The following is a 16,314-nucleotide window of genomic DNA, read 5'->3' on the forward strand; positions in this document are numbered from 1 at the left end:
GCTGTGGTGTGGACGCTACCATCCACTTCAACTAAAAACTATATTTTTTATCGTTACATTTATCGTGCCCAGTGGGAAATGGCCTTAAAGTCATGAAACCCAAAATCACCTTATATATATTATATCAATGAAGCACTTGTGATAGGGAGCAATGATATGGTTCAATTTGTCCATAGGCTTGTGGATTCAGAGCTTTCTGCTGTCTCTGTAGCTATTTCTGTGTTCTTCCAGTTTCTGGGTAGAAAATAAATATTTGGCACCACTCATTACATATTTGCTCTCGGCGTACCATTAGTTTGGCGTGAGGTGGCTTATCTAATTAATATTCACCTTTGTTTTATATATAAAACTCCAGATAACCACTCCTACATTTAGAAACCACTCCTACATTTTAGAAACCACTCCTACATTTTAGATTTCTTTTCATATTTTGAATTCTGATCAAACAAATAAAGAGGCGGGGTTTCTGGCTCCTTTAAGAAGGGAGGAGGGCGGTGCTGACCCGTTGATGGTGGAGGCCATGAACACCAGGTAGGGTCCCAGCAGAGCTTTGACCAGAGGCAGAGGGATGGCTGCTGCCTCGTCGATCACCAGCAGCTCTGCTTGACCCAGCTTCACCGCATCGCTGGGATGGATGTACTGGTGGACAGAGACACACACACACACACACACACACACACACACACACACACACACACACACACACACACACACACACACACACACACACACACACACACACACACACACACACACACACACACACACACACACACACACACACACACACACACACACACAATACAATGATACAAGGCTTTGATTAAATGTGAGGTAATTTTGCTTTTTTTGGAAAATGGTGAACAGTTAAAAAAAAATGTTTTCTCACAAAGACATGTAACAACATGAGTCACATATTCTGCATTGTAAAGTGTTGCATTGTAAAGTGTGCCAATTGTCCTTTAGACTAGAGTTTACCTGGATGGTCTGACGGTGCTCTTTGAAGATGTTGACTCGGACCACCGCCTTGTTGAAGTCTGGGTTCAGAGACTGGATGATCTCATAGTCCAGGTGTTCCTGCAAACACAGCGGGAATGAAGGTGACGTGCGCTCATGACGCGAGGAGCTCATTCGGCTGATGATTTTTTCAGGGGGCGTGTCAGCCTCGCGGCTAGGGAGATTTTGGCTAACATTTTCAAGACGTTTGCCTGGGTAAACAGTTTAATGACGGTACACTTCACTTGTTTTGTGTGTAGCAACATTTTCATGAAATACCTAAGAAGTGTTTATTTTTTATTTATTTTTGTATAGGCTAAGTCGCCCACTTCCACTGCTTTTTGCAGAGACGTGCATTTAACATTGAATGATAGACAAATACATGCATGCCTCCATGGAGAAGCATGCATTGCCCACTTCCACTGTGTTTTCTGAGGAGACGCGCATTTAACATTGAATGAGAGACAAGGACACGCCCCCTGCAAAAATCATCAGCCGGATGAGCTCCTCGCGTGGGACATGCATGCAGGGACACAGTCAATAAATAACACACACATGCAGTATCTCCACATATGGGCATTCCAAGAAAGATATGGGCTTAATACAGATGACATCAGGGATCTCCATATATGGGCATAAAAGGCACATAGATGGAATGGTTAGCACCGTTCAAACAGGGACCAGGACTGACAGATACAAAGATGTAAGTGTGACTCGCCTCAAGGCAACCACACTTGCCATTTCTAACTGCATCTTTTAGTGTTCTATCTACTCCAGTGGTCTCAGCGAATACAGGAAGTTAAGAACTGGGGGTCCCTGGAACAAAATATTTTGCAATAGGGGTCCATCCGTGGAACAAAATATTTTGTGATGGGGGTCCGTGGCCAAAAAAAAACATTTTGGGGGTCCTTAACCACTGATAAGCACATTCTATAAATGTCTTCTAAATCCTAAACAGTTTTCTGAAAATAAACTTATGTTGCTATCATTTTTCTCAAACTTTGTCATGTCAAGGACCCCCAGCATGTATTTGGCCACAGACCCCCATCGCAAAATATTTTGTTCCAAGGACACCGCATAAGATTTGATTTTGGTCTATTCTGCATCAACCTTAAGGCCACAGACCCGTTGGGAAACGAGTTTGGGTCGGCTTTGTTTTAGGTCGGCTTTTCCTGTTACCGTCTCAGCCGGTTTACAGGAGTTCAGGTCTCCTACCTGATACTGCAGGTTTACAGGAGTTCAGGTCTCCTACCTGGTACTGCAGGTTTACAGGAGTTCAGGTCTCCTACCTGGTACTGCAGGGCATCGAAACCCTTGAAGAGGAACTCGAACATGGTGTGCAGGTTGTCTGGGCTGGGCGACGTTACGAAGATGTTGGAGTATCTAGAAGAGAACACAATCAGACGGTTATGAGCAGCAACAGGCCGTTTGTACAGTCCTCTGTATGAACATCTGCATGCGTTATCAATCCATGTAGACCTGGAAAGAATCTGTGTGATTTTAGAGTTTAACCACTTAACCTGCTTTGCTGCCAGGGTTAAAAAGCGACAAATGTTTTCAATTGCCAGGATTTTACCTTTTAACAATTTTGCTGCCATTTTAAACATAGCTGTAGTAAGCAGCTGCCAAATTGTCCTTACCTTTTAACGTGGGCACGCGCACGCATCGTGCACAATCTGTGCGCGACTCATCTAGTAGACGTGTAGACTCGGTGACAGCTTACGAATAAAAAAAAACCCCACTGAAATAGGCATATCCGTTGCCACGCTGAATCCCTGCTTATCCGCCAGTGTTTACATGAAAAAACATTGAAAAAAGCCACCTTTGCGCTATGGTAACACGTGGACACGTTGGCGCACAAAACGCACGATATGTGCGGGGATCATAATCCAGGCGTGTAGAGACTGGATCAAAGTTTCCAAACGCAAAAATCGGATTGAAAAACGAGCTTTCCATCGCCGAGTAGCTTTAGCTTCCTCTTCTGTTACAATGTAAACTAATGGAGGCGGGACTATGGCCCAGGCTCAGACCGGATACGGAAAGCTAGATCCGGTCCAGACAGGAAATACGATCGCAGAGTATGAGTTAATGTGCACGGGTCATGCACAGATAATGCACAGATCATGCACCACACGTGTGCGCCCCATTCACAGCTTTCAAACAAAAAAAATCTGCTTGGAAATCTTTTCAGGCATTCAAAAGATGTAGGCTATCCACCTGTTCCCGTGAGAATTTACTGTACCATTATTTGCGGGACACTTCCGGTTAACAGCAGACATACAAGCTCATGTCGCGTCACAGATGCAACCGCTGTGAGCTTGTAGATCACTCTCGGCTGCGGCGCCGGAGGCTGCCTGCTCGTTCTGCACAATGCACCATGGGATGTTGGAAAGTTGTGGATAGTGCTTTCTTCAAATGTAAACAAACATGGCTGCCATGTTTGAAAGAGAGAGCTGTTCTGGGAGTCAAACATGCATTTTACGATCGCGATCATGACGAAACCGAAAAGTATGAAGTAGGGAGGAAAAAGAAGAAGAAGAACAAAAAAAAAGGGCACAGGGCCCAAACTCAGGAAACTTGTGTTGGTACCAAGTGTGTTAAAACCATTATTTGTAATACTTTAGCTATTCAAAAATAGCAGATATACAAGCCCAAGGACAAAATAAAGCATCCATCTACATGTTTTAACTTTTAACCCCCATTAGAAGACAATAGAATGTTGCCCTCAGGTTAAGACGTCTCCGTACCCGAAGGCCACGGCTCCGGCCACGGCCAGGCCCAGAGCAGCAGACTTCCCTCTCCCTCCCTCTGCCTCCCTCTCCCTCCCTCTTCCCTCTGCTTCCCTCTCCGTACCCGAAGGCCACGGCTCCGGCCACGGCCAGGCCCAGAGCAGCAGACTTCCCTCTGCCTCTCGCTGCGGTCAGGGTCACGGTGCTCCTCAGGGTCTTCTCTGAGATGGCCTCGATGAACTTCAGCACCGCCTTGGCCTGGAAGACACAGCAAGCACATGGGTTTGGACAGGAGTACACTGTACACCAGGGGTTCCCAAACTGCACCCCATAAATATATATTATTTTTAATCCGTATATATTGTTTTTAATTATAATTCTCACTCCCAGAACCTTATATTTATAGCATTTATAGCATATCGTCGTTGTCGGTGGAAACCTTGTAAGTCCAACACCGTTCGTTTTGTATTTATCTTCTATAAAATGTACTAAACTAGTGAAAACAACAGATCTACAAGCACACAACGCCTCGCACCATGTTTTGTGCAACAGAGATTTCTGCCTGACAGCGATGATATTTTAGTGATTATGTTGCGAGGAAAACGTTGAGATAATAGCCAATCCTAACTAACCTGGTCCATGGTCTTACATCCTAACTAACCTGGTCCATGGTCTTACATCCTAACTAACCTGGTCCATGGTCTTACATCCTAACTAACCTGGTCCATGGTCTTATAGGAGGTAGGGGTCCTAACTAACCTGGTCCATGGTCTTATAGGAGGTAGGGGTCCTAACTAACCTGGTCCATGGTCTTATAGGAGGTGGGGGTCCTAACTAACCTGGTCCATGGTCTTATAGGAGGTAGGGGTCCTAACTAACCTGGTCCATGGTCTTATAGGAGGTAGGGGTCCTAACTAACCTGGTCCATGGTCTTATAGGAGGTAGGGGTCCTAACTAACCTGGTCCATGGTCTTATAGGAGGTGGGGGTCCTAACTAACCTGGTCCATGGTCTTATAGGAGGTAGGGGTCCTAACTAACCTGGTCCATGGTCTTATAGGAGGTAGGGGTCCTAACTAACCTGGTCCATGGTCTTATAGGAGGTGGGGGTCCTAACTAACCTGGTCCATGGTCTTATAGGAGGTAGGGGTCCTAACTAACCTGGTCCATGGTCTTATAGGAGGTGGGGGTCCTAACTAACCTGGTCCATGGTCTTATAGGAGGTGGGGGTCCTAACTAACCTGGTCCATGGTCTTATAGGAGGTAGGGGTCCTAACTAACCTGGTCCATGGTCTTATAGGAGGTAGGGGTCCTAACTAACCTGGTCCATGGTCTTATAGGAGGTGGGGGTCCTAACTAACCTGGTCCATGGTCTTATAGGAGGTGGGGGTCCTAACTAACCTGGTCCATGGTCTTATAGGAGGTAGGGGTCCTAACTAACCTGGTCCATGGTCTTATAGGAGGGGGGGTCCTAACTAACCTGGTCCATGGTCTTACATCCGTCCACCAACACCCCCACAGGCTGGGTGTCCTGGAGGGAGTCCTTCAGGTCTTTCAGCTCCTGGTCCCCTGGGGACAGACCTTCATCCTGAAACACATGAGAGACATGGGCCAGTACATTAACTCATTTACTGCCCCAACCCCAGAATACAGAGAAAAGGCTGTTGGTCCGTTCCGTTCTGGGCCGGTAACCCTGGAACAAGAACAAGCCGTGTCTCTGTGCTCCGTTTCTGTTGACTTACTTTGTAAACACTGCTGGGTGTAAGAAGCCGTACCTGGGTCATGTGACTGTACCTGGGTCATGTGACTGTACCTGGGTCATGTGACTGTACCTGGGTCATGTGACCGTACCTGGGTCATGTGACCGTACCTGGGTCATGTGACCGTACCTGGGTCTTGGGGGGAACACACAGACATATAAAGCTAGACGCCTCCTTCGGCTAGGGGGCGTATGCATCTAGCAACCAAGGGAATCTTCGTCACTTCCGTGTTCATTGCTTCCGCGTGCGTCACACATACGGAAGTCGGTAAGCCAATCAGAGGCAGGTGGGGGCTGGTCTTTACGTACGCAGCCTGTAAGAACAGCTGAGCAGCGCAACATCGGAACTGGCTCTGTTGAAATGAATTGTAGTCCTTGGATAAGTCACGGAAAAGACACACTGTGATTGGCCAGTAGTCACTTTGACTGACAGCGTTCCCTTGGTTTTTCCAGGAAGTCCGGGCTAGAACTTTTGCACATCGCTCCAATTAACTGCAGAGGCGAACGAGGCATCTAGCTCTTTATATCTGTGGGGGAACAGGCTTGATGTTGGCCATGTGACTGTACCTGGGTCATGTGACCGTATCTGGGTCATGTGACTGTACCTGGGTCATGTGACCGTACCTGGGTCTTGGGAGGAACAGGTTTGATGTTGGCCATATGACTGGATATGGGCAGGATGTTGAGCTGGTCGTCAATCACAACACACGTCTTACAGGACGCCAGGGAGAGGATGAACCTGGACACAAACACACAACACAACGTTATGTTCCCCTTTAAACCATATAATATTAATACTAAACAATTCAATAGATGGATATTAAAACAATAAGACACCAACCGTACCTCTCATTGAATCTCCCCACCACATCCTGGTGTGCCTCCGTCCTGTACCGAGAATGGACGTCCTGGAACGGCAAACACAGCTTAGTTTTAATACTTCAACATTTTCCTTATTAGTCTTCATTCCCTCTGGCTCTGTTATCTAATACTGTTTGCTCTGCTATTCTCTGCATTCTTCTTTATGCGTGTAATGTGGACCATTGTAACACAACAACCTGGCAACTCTATTTTGGAGTGCCATTATTACAGGCAATGTGACAAAAATGTCTTAAAATAGCAAAAAGAGCACAGCTACAAGCTCACGACACGTCATGATGTGAAACACTTGTTGTATATAGGGCTTAAAGGACAACTTTGTTTTTTTACAAAAAGGGTTCATATTTTAGATTGTAAATAGAGAAAGAAAAGTGTTAGTGTTTTCATTTACTGCTTTCTATCGTTTTAGTGATTTCAGTGGGTAAATATGTATTTTTAGACACAATTAATAAGCTGGCTATTTCTTTATTACTATTTACAGTGCCACTACTAGCCCCCATAAGTCACATCTGCCCATGAAGGATTGCAGTGCATCTTGCATGGGAATGGGCTTATTGTGTCTAAAAATATATATAAAATTCATATTTAGCCACTTGGACACATGCCCCTAGCCACTGAAATCAAAGTCATTAAATAGCGATAGAAAGCAGTAAATGAACACTCATCTTGTCTTTTCTCTAATTACAATCTAAAATATGAACCCTTGTTGTATAAAAAAAACAACGTTGTCCTTTAAGTGGTGAATTCTGTTCTGATCGAGTTATTAAGTATAGATTAATCTCTCCAGACAGATTCAGAGCTCTGTAGGTTGTGGGGGTCCTTGCTTCATCTCTCTCTCTCAACTAAGGGGTCCTTGGCCTGAAAACGTTGAAGACCCCTGGTATAGATTAATCTTACCATAGTCATGGTGTAGAGTGTTATATTAACCTTACCATAGTCATGGTGTAGAGTGTTATATTAATCTTACTATAGTCATGGTGTAGAGTGTTATATTAATCTTACCATAGTCATGGTGTAGAGTGTTATATTAATCTTACCATAGTCATGGTGTAGAGTGTTATATTAATCTTACTATAGTCATGGTGTAGAGTGTTATATTAATCTTACCATAGTCATGGTGTAGAGTGTTATATTAATCTTACCATAGTCATGGTGTAGAGTGTTATATTAATCTTACTATAGTCATGGTGTAGAGTGTTATATTAATCTTACTATAGTCATGGTGTAGAGTGTTATATTAATCTTACCATAGTCATGGTGTAGAGTGTTATATTAATCTTACCATAGTCATGGTGTAGAGTGTTATATTAATCTTACCATAGTCATGGTGTAGAGTGTTATATTAATCTTACCATAGTCATGGTGTAGAGTGTTATATTAATCTTACCATAGTCATGGTGTAGAGTGTTATATTAATCTTACCATAGTCATGGTGTAGAGTGTTATATTAATCTTACCATAGTCATGGTGTAGAGTGTTATATTAATCTTACCATAGTCATGGTGTAGAGTGTTATATTAATCTCACCATAGTCATGGTGTAGAGTGTTATATTAATCTTACTATAGTCATGGTGTAGAGTGTTATATTAATCTAACCATAGTCATGGTGTAGAGTGTTATATTAATCTTACTATAGTCATGGTGTAGAGTGTTATATTAATCTAACCATAGTCATGGTGTAGAGTGTTATATTAATCTAACCATAGTCATGGTGTAGAGTGTTATATTAATCTAACCATAGTCATGGTGTAGAGTGTTATATTAATCTAACCATAGTCATGGTGTAGAGTGTTATATTAATCTAACCATAGTCATGGTGTAGAGTGTTATATTAATCTTACTATAGTCATGGTGTAGAGTGTTATATTAATCTAACCATAGTCATGGTGTAGAGTGTTATATTAATCTAACCATAGTCATGGTGTAGAGTGTTATATTAATCTAACCATAGTCATGGTGTAGAGTGTTATATTAATCTAACCATAGTCATGGTGTAGAGTGTTATATTAATCTAACCATAGTCATGGTGTAGAGTGTTATATTAATCTAACCATAGTCATGGTGTAGAGTGTTATATTAATCTTACCATAGTCATGGTGTAGAGTGTTATATTAATCTAACCATAGTCATGGTGTAGAGTGTTATATTAATCTAACCATAGTCATGGTGTAGAGTGTTATATTAATCTAACCATAGTCATGGTGTAGAGTGTTATATTAATCTAACCATAGTCATGGTGTAGAGTGTTATATTAATCTTACCATAGTCATGGTGTAGAGTGTTATATTAATCTAACCATAGTCATGGTGTAGAGTGTTATATTAATCTAACCATAGTCATGGTGTAGAGTGTTATATTAATCTAACCATAGTCATGGTGTAGAGTGTTATATTAATCTTACTATAGTCATGGTGTAGAGTGTTATATTAATCTAACCATAGTCATGGTGTAGAGTGTTATATTAATCTAACCATAGTCATGGTGTAGAGTGTTATATTAATCTTACCATAGTCATGGTGTAGAGTGTTATATTAATCTTACCATAGTCATGGTGTAGAGTGTTATATTAATCTTACCATAGTCATGGTGTAGAGTGTTATATTAATCTTACCATAGTCATGGTGTAGAGTGTTATATTAATCTTACCATAGTCATGGTGTAGAGTGTTATATTAATCTTACCATAGTCATGGTGTAGAGTGTTATATTAATCTAACCATAGTCATGGTGTAGAGTGTTATATTAATCTTACCATAGTCATGGTGTAGAGTGTTATATTAATATTACCATGGTCATGGTGTAGAGTGTTATATTAATCTAACCATAGTCATGGTGTAGAGTGTTATATTAATCTTACCATAGTCATGGTGTAGAGTGTTATATTAATCTAACCATAGTCATGGTGTAGAGTGTTATATTAATCTTACCATAGGCATGGTGTAGAGTGTTATATTAATCTTACCATAGGCATGGTGTAGAGTGTTATATTAATCTTACTATAGTCATGGTGTAGAGTGTTATATTAATCTAACCATAGTCATGGTGTAGAGTGTTATATTAATCTTACCATAGTCATGGTGTAGAGTGTTATATTAATCTTACTATAGTCATGGTGTAGAGTGTTATATTAATCTAACCATAGTCATGGTGTAGAGTGTTATATTAATCTTACCATAGTCATGGTGTAGAGTGTTATATTAATCTTACTATAGTCATGGTGTAGAGTGTTATATTAATCTTACCATAGTCATGGTGTAGAGTGTTATATTAATCTTACCATAGTCATGGTGTAGAGTGTTATATTAATCTTACTATAGTCATGGTGTAGAGTGTTATATTAATCTTACCATAGTCATGGTGTAGAGTGTTATATTAATCTTACCATAGTCATGGTGTAGAGTGTTATATTAATCTTACCATAGTCATGGTGTAGAGTGTTATATTAATCTTACCATAGTCATGGTGTAGAGTGTTATATTAATCTTACTATAGTCATGGTGTAGAGTGTTATATTAATCTTACCATAGTCATGGTGTAGAGTGTTATATTAATCTTACCATAGTCATGGTGTAGAGTGTTATATTAATCTAACCATAGTCATGGTGTAGAGTGTTATATTAATCTTACCATAGTCATGGTGTAGAGTGTTATATTAATCTTACTATAGTCATGGTGTAGAGTGTTATATTAATCTTACCATAGTCATGGTGTAGAGTGTTATATTAATCTTACCATAGTCATGGTGTAGAGTGTTATATTAATCTAACCATAGTCATGGTGTAGAGTGTTATATTAATCTTACCATAGTCATGGTGTAGAGTGTTATATTAATCTAACCATAGTCATGGTGTAGAGTGTTATATTAATCTCGGCCACCGAAGTGTTAGATTTGCCAGCTTAGATTTGACAAAAGAACACCACTCGACGAGCGAGCGAGCGAGACGCAGTCGCAGACATGCAGTGTCGCACGGGGGTCCGCATTCACACAAGCACTGTTGACGTACAGTCTTGTGAGCGAGTCGTCCGAGTGAGCGAGTCGCCTTGTCGACCGTTGTGAAGGTCGCATGAGCCGAACATAAGTTGTAAACCAGGGGGACAGGATCGTGAATCTACACAACACATTTAATGGTGACAACGCATAATCCTAATAATCGTTTCCATGTCGATCTACTTCGTGACGCGTTGTAAGCTTGTAGATCAGCTATTTCCGCAATAGTCTAAATAATATTAATAATAACATAAAATAAATATGTAATCTACCCTGTGAAGATTGTGATTATGAAGCCTAAATGGCAAACAGAAATTAAGTTTGTATTCATATTATTCAGTCTTCAATGCCAAAAACACAATTAAATCGTTAACCGCAATTATTTGTGTGACAATCGTCAAATAAAAAACTGCGATCATGACAGCTCTAGTTTAGGCCTGAACGCAAATCTGTGTTGCTTTAGATTTGAACCACTTTAACCATTATTTTATGCTTTAGATGTTGAAACATAGCAAATATACAAGCTCACAGCGAGCTTGTAGATGTGCTAAAAATCGTTTGGGCAAGTCTTTGAAGATTTTTGACCCGATTCTATGTCTTCTAAATCCTTCTTCTAAATCAGTGGTTCTCAAACCACATATCAAGGACCCCCATGGTGTAGAGTGTTATATTAATCTAACCATAGTCATGGTGTAGAGTGTTATATTAATCTTACCATAGTCATGGTGTAGAGTGTTATATTAATCTAACCATAGTCATGGTGTAGAGTGTTATATTAATCTTACCATAGTCATGGTATAAAGTTGTTTCAGAGAGTTCATGCTCCTCAGCAACATGACTACGATCCCTCCTCCCTCCACCGTCTCCACCGTCCGGGCCAGCAGGTTGGGGGTGAGAGCTTCAAAGTCCTAACAAATATATATATATATACAGTATATGTTCGCAAATGAGAAGAGGTGAAATATGGACATGTTATTATGAAAACATCACAACCACCAACAGATGTTGAACCCAGCAGTTTTCATAAGCAGTACAGAGGACACTGGCACGCACGCATGCACACATGCATGCGCATGCGCACGCACACACACACACACACACACACACACACACACACACACACACACACACACACACACACACACACACACACACACACACACACACACACACACACACACACACACACACACACACACACTAACGTAGAAAAGTGGTTCCCGAACTTTTCTTTTAGCTCAATATACAAACTTCTTCTTAAGTGTTTATGTATGGACTTGTGTATTTTTCTTTTTTTTTTTTAATGAATTTCTTTTTTTAAATGTTTTATTTTACAAAATCTCATTAAAAACAAATGAGGGGGAAAAGGGGACAACATTGAGAATTTAGAGACACAGTTGAGTATTTAGTCGTGACCCACAGAAAAGGGGTCTGGGGACAGTATACAAATGAAACCAAATGGACCCTTATGGGTCCATTTGGTTTCATTTGTATACTGACAGAGAACTGATTTAGACCGAAATGCAGGTTTAAATGAATTCTGCAATGAATCTCTGTATTAAGTAACAATTCAACAGGATTTTTTTATAAGGCTCCCTCATTGTATCACGATATCTCTAAAAAGGCATATTGTGAAGACATTGTATCGCCTCAATGATATTTATCACCATATCGCCCACACCTAGCACACACAAACAGAGGAGGGAACACCCACCTGCAGGACACACATGCCGTACGTGTTCCCCAGGATCTTGTGCGTCTCGTTGTAGTAGCAGTAGCGGATGTTGGTGGCAGCGACGAACAGCTCGAAGGGGTCGTCCTGGTTGATGTTCAGAGTTCCTGTCTTGATCTTCTTCTGGAGATGCTTCATGCGCTTCTTCCTGTTGCTGTGGAGGACGCACGAGACACATTATCATTGGAATGCTATCAACACACTGAATGGGAATTTGTCAGGTCTTTTCAGACCTTTGAATGGTGCAGTAGCTGAGATATGGAGCTACAGGGTAGGTTAATCACACCATTGATTGGGAGACGAATGACCTACTGATGGGATGGGTATGGTTTGGATTTTTATGAGTCCGGTTCCGGTTCTGCTTATCAGTTCCGGTTCCTAACGGTTCCTATTTCGGTTCCAAAATGGTTTGGTTTTTACACAAAAACATATTTTTTTAATTTAATTTTAATGTTTAATTTACAGTTTTAATGAATCATTTAAAACATTTTTTTTATTTAATTTTAATGTTTAATTTACAGTTTTAATGAATCATGCAAATGAAATCATATTTCAATGTCTTCTGGGATACTCTTATTCTGAAGAGATTAAGAAGTCGACCACCATCTGGAAGTCTTATTGCTTTAAGAAATCTGAAAGTCTTATTGCTGCTAGCGCAACATATCTTATTCTGAAGAGATCGGCCACCGAAGTGTTAGATTTGCCAGCTTAGATTTGACAAAAGAACACCACTCGACGAGCGAGCGAGCGAGACGCAGTCGCAGACATGCAGTGTCGCACGGGGGTCCGCATTCACACAAGCACTGTTGACGTACAGTCTTGTGAGCGAGTCGTCCGAGTGAGCGAGTCGCCTTGTCGACCGTTGTGAAGGTCGCATGAGCCGAACATAAGTTGTAAACCAGGGGGACAGGATCGTGAATCTACACAACACATTTAATGGTGACAACGCATAATCCTAATAATCGTTTCCATGTCGATCTACTTCGTGACGCGTTGTAAGCTTGTAGATCAGCTATTTCCGCAATAGTCTAAATAATATTAATAATAACATAAAATAAATATGTAATCTACCCTGTGAAGATTGTGATTATGAAGCCTAAATGGCAAACAGAAATTAAGTTTGTATTCATATTATTCAGTCTTCAATGCCAAAAACACAATTAAATCGTTAACCGCAATTATTTGTGTGACAATCGTCAAATAAAAAACTGCGATCATGACAGCTCTAGTTTAGGCCTGAACGCAAATCTGTGTTGCTTTAGATTTGAACCACTTTAACCATTATTTTATGCTTTAGATGTTGAAACATAGCAAATATACAAGCTCACAGCGAGCTTGTAGATGTGCTAAAAATCGTTTGGGCAAGTCTTTGAAGATTTTTGACCCGATTCTATGTCTTCTAAATCCTTCTTCTAAATCAGTGGTTCTCAAACCACATATCAAGGACCCCCAAAATTACATGTATTTGGCCGCGGACCCCCATCTCAAAATATGTTGTTCCAGGGACCCGCCCAGAAGCAAATATTTGAGTTACAAATGTTCTCTTTTACAAATATATATTCAAAGACTTGCAAAAAGAAATCAAGATTTTTCAAAAATAGCAGATCTACAAGCTCATAGTGTGGCACTCGGTGCCACGCTGTGAGCTTGTATATCTGCTATTTTTCAATAGTTAAAGCATTAAATAAGTCTAGGCCTAAATGGGTTAAAATACAGTCTATGTTGGTAAAGTGTGACCGTCAGAAAGAGGACGTTTACCTGCTGAATCCAAGCTCCTTCTTGTAGCACCAGAGGACGGAAGGCCGAGCTCTGACTGTGGCTTTAGACAACATGTGATGCAGAATCACCACCTGGGGGGAGGGAGGGGGGGGGGAGGGGGAGACCCTTTAACACTTGGGACACCAAAAACATCCAGGAACGTGATAAGGATTACGCCACAGGCCCGTTATCACGTCCAGGGACGTGTTAGCTGGTTACCATGGTAACCAGGTAAACAGGTGCTGCTGCTGCGGCGGCTGGTGAGCAAATAAACTTCATATCCCATGATGCAACTCAGCCGCCATCATCAGGAAGCGTGTAATCTCCATAGGCTCATATTCATCATCAGGAAGTGTGTAATCTCCATAGGCTCATATTCATCATCAGGAAGTGTGTAATCTCCATAGGCTCATATTCATCATCAGGAAGTGTGTAATCTCCATAGGCTCATATTCATTGCTGCTGCAAAGGAACAGCTTTGTCTTGGAATCTTTCTCCAAAAACGTTTTGGTCGCCGAGAAACGGCGACACTGCGCCGCGACGTTCGGCCACAGTTATCATTTTTTGTTTCTGTATGAAAGTAAACATCCCGGTCTACTTCCCGGATTTAGTGAATTTCCACAACATCGTGGCTTCCGAGGCTCTTCAAAATAAAGTGCATTGAATGGCGGCACTCTGAAAAATAATAAATAATGCAGTCTCAGTGCCGCCGCTACCATGACGCACAGCACGCACTGTGCGTCAGTCACCACGTCTGCCAAAATATTAGCAAAAAAAAAAGAAAAAATAAGAGCCAAGCCAATCATTATCATAATAACTAATATGTATTTGCTCCTCCTGAACATCCCTGGCCCCATACAGTATATCCTCCTGCTCAATGGTCCCATACTGTATATCCTCCTGCTCAATGGCCCCATACTGTATATCCTCCTGCTCAATGGTCCCATACTGTATATCCTCCTGCTCAATGGTCCCATACTGTATATCCTCCTGCTCAATGGTCCCATACTGTATATCCTCCTGCTCAATGGTCCCATACTGTATATCCTCCTGCTCAATGGTCCCATACTGTATATCCTCCTGCTCAATGGTCCCATACTGTATATCCTCCTGCTCAATGGTCCCATACTGTATATCCTCCTGCTCAATGGTCCCATACTGTATATCCTCCTGCTCAATGGTCCCATACTGTATATCCTCCTGCTCAATGGTCCCATACTGTATATCCTCCAGCTCAATGGTCCCATACTGTATATCCTCCTGCTCAATGGTCCCATACTGTATATCATCCTGCTCAATGGTCCCATACTGTATATCCTCCTGCTCAATGGTCCCATACTGTATATCATCCTGCTCAATGGTCCCATACTGTATATCCTCCTGCTCAATGGTCCCATACTGTATATCCTCCTGCTCAATGGTCCCATACTGTATATCCTCCAGCTCAATGGCCCCATACTGTATATCCTCCTGCTCAATGGTCCCATACTGTATATCCTCCTGCTCAATGGTCCCATACTGTATATCCTCCTGCTCAATGGCCCCATACTGTATATCCTCCTGCTCAATGGTCCCGTCCATTTGGACTGGGGGTGGGGCCGCAGCCTGCGACTCACTCACTCTTAGTCACACAGTGGAGAGATTGGACGGTCATAGACTGTTCTGATTTGATGCATTGCAAAAGTAAGAATCAAACGTTTTTCCACCTCATGTGAATTAACTTATCCCCTCCCAGCTCTGACTGATTCATAATCAGATCTCTTAGTTGGAAAATGATATTCCAGGGTGCAAAACTCAGAAAACCCATTGTTTCGAGCGTGCACTGCACGCGTGGAAGTGGGGGATTACTACAGACTGTAAAGGTAGCTCTCCACCAAACAGACTACTACAGATTACTACAGACTGTAAAGGTAGCTCTCCACCAAACAGACTACTACAGATTACTACAGACTGTAAAGGTAGCTCTCCACCAAACAGACTGTAACTACAGATTACTACAGCCTGGCAGTCGAATGAAATTGGGAGATCAATCAGTTGGAAGGTGTTGGTTTGATGTCTTGTTCCCAACGGCAATACAAAGTCCTTCTTGAGGACAAAACCATTTTAAACTCCCCTTCTCCGAGTTCTGAAATACTTTTGAATTTGAATTTTCAAATCTCTCTGCTATATAATTACAATGCCGGGGTTTCTAAATCTTTTAGATTTCAACGACCATCAAAACTCTTGAGAGTGAGAGTGTTCCATCTGTACATGCTTAGAGTTATAGACCTGTTAAGGGTCCATTTTGAACCCCCTATAGGAATGGTTAAAGTTAACCGTTAAGCTATGAAACTGTTACAATGTAGGCATTTAGCAGACGCTCTTAATCCAGAGCGACTTACAATAAGCAAGGTAATACATCAACCCAGTTAAGAGGGAATCTTTACGTAACCAGGATGGTTCAAATCCTAAAGGATCACAACACAATAAACACAT

General features: G+C 41.5%; 1 protein-coding gene across 1 annotated transcript in view; it reads right to left on the reverse strand.

Annotated features, from left to right (window-relative positions):
• The window catches only part of nat10 (N-acetyltransferase 10), a 49,139-nt gene that overhangs the window by 26,159 nt on the left and 6,666 nt on the right, over positions 1–16,314 (reverse strand). Inside the window, exons 3-12 of the mRNA XM_080737453.1 lie at positions 13,840–13,931; positions 12,064–12,235; positions 11,135–11,257; positions 6,329–6,390; positions 6,107–6,221; positions 5,204–5,311; positions 3,850–3,983; positions 2,286–2,379; positions 979–1,077; positions 503–639 (exon numbers count right to left, since the gene is read on the reverse strand). Of these exons, the coding sequence (XP_080593579.1) occupies positions 503–639; positions 979–1,077; positions 2,286–2,379; positions 3,850–3,983; positions 5,204–5,311; positions 6,107–6,221; positions 6,329–6,390; positions 11,135–11,257; positions 12,064–12,235; positions 13,840–13,931 (1,136 nt within the window). The remainder of the gene's footprint in view (positions 1–502; positions 640–978; positions 1,078–2,285; positions 2,380–3,849; positions 3,984–5,203; positions 5,312–6,106; positions 6,222–6,328; positions 6,391–11,134; positions 11,258–12,063; positions 12,236–13,839; positions 13,932–16,314) is intronic.

The sequence above is a fragment of the Nannobrachium achirus genome, assembly GCF_963921795.1.
Source record: "Nannobrachium achirus genome assembly, chromosome: 11".
Taxonomy (NCBI): Eukaryota; Metazoa; Chordata; class Actinopteri; order Myctophiformes; family Myctophidae; genus Nannobrachium; species Nannobrachium achirus.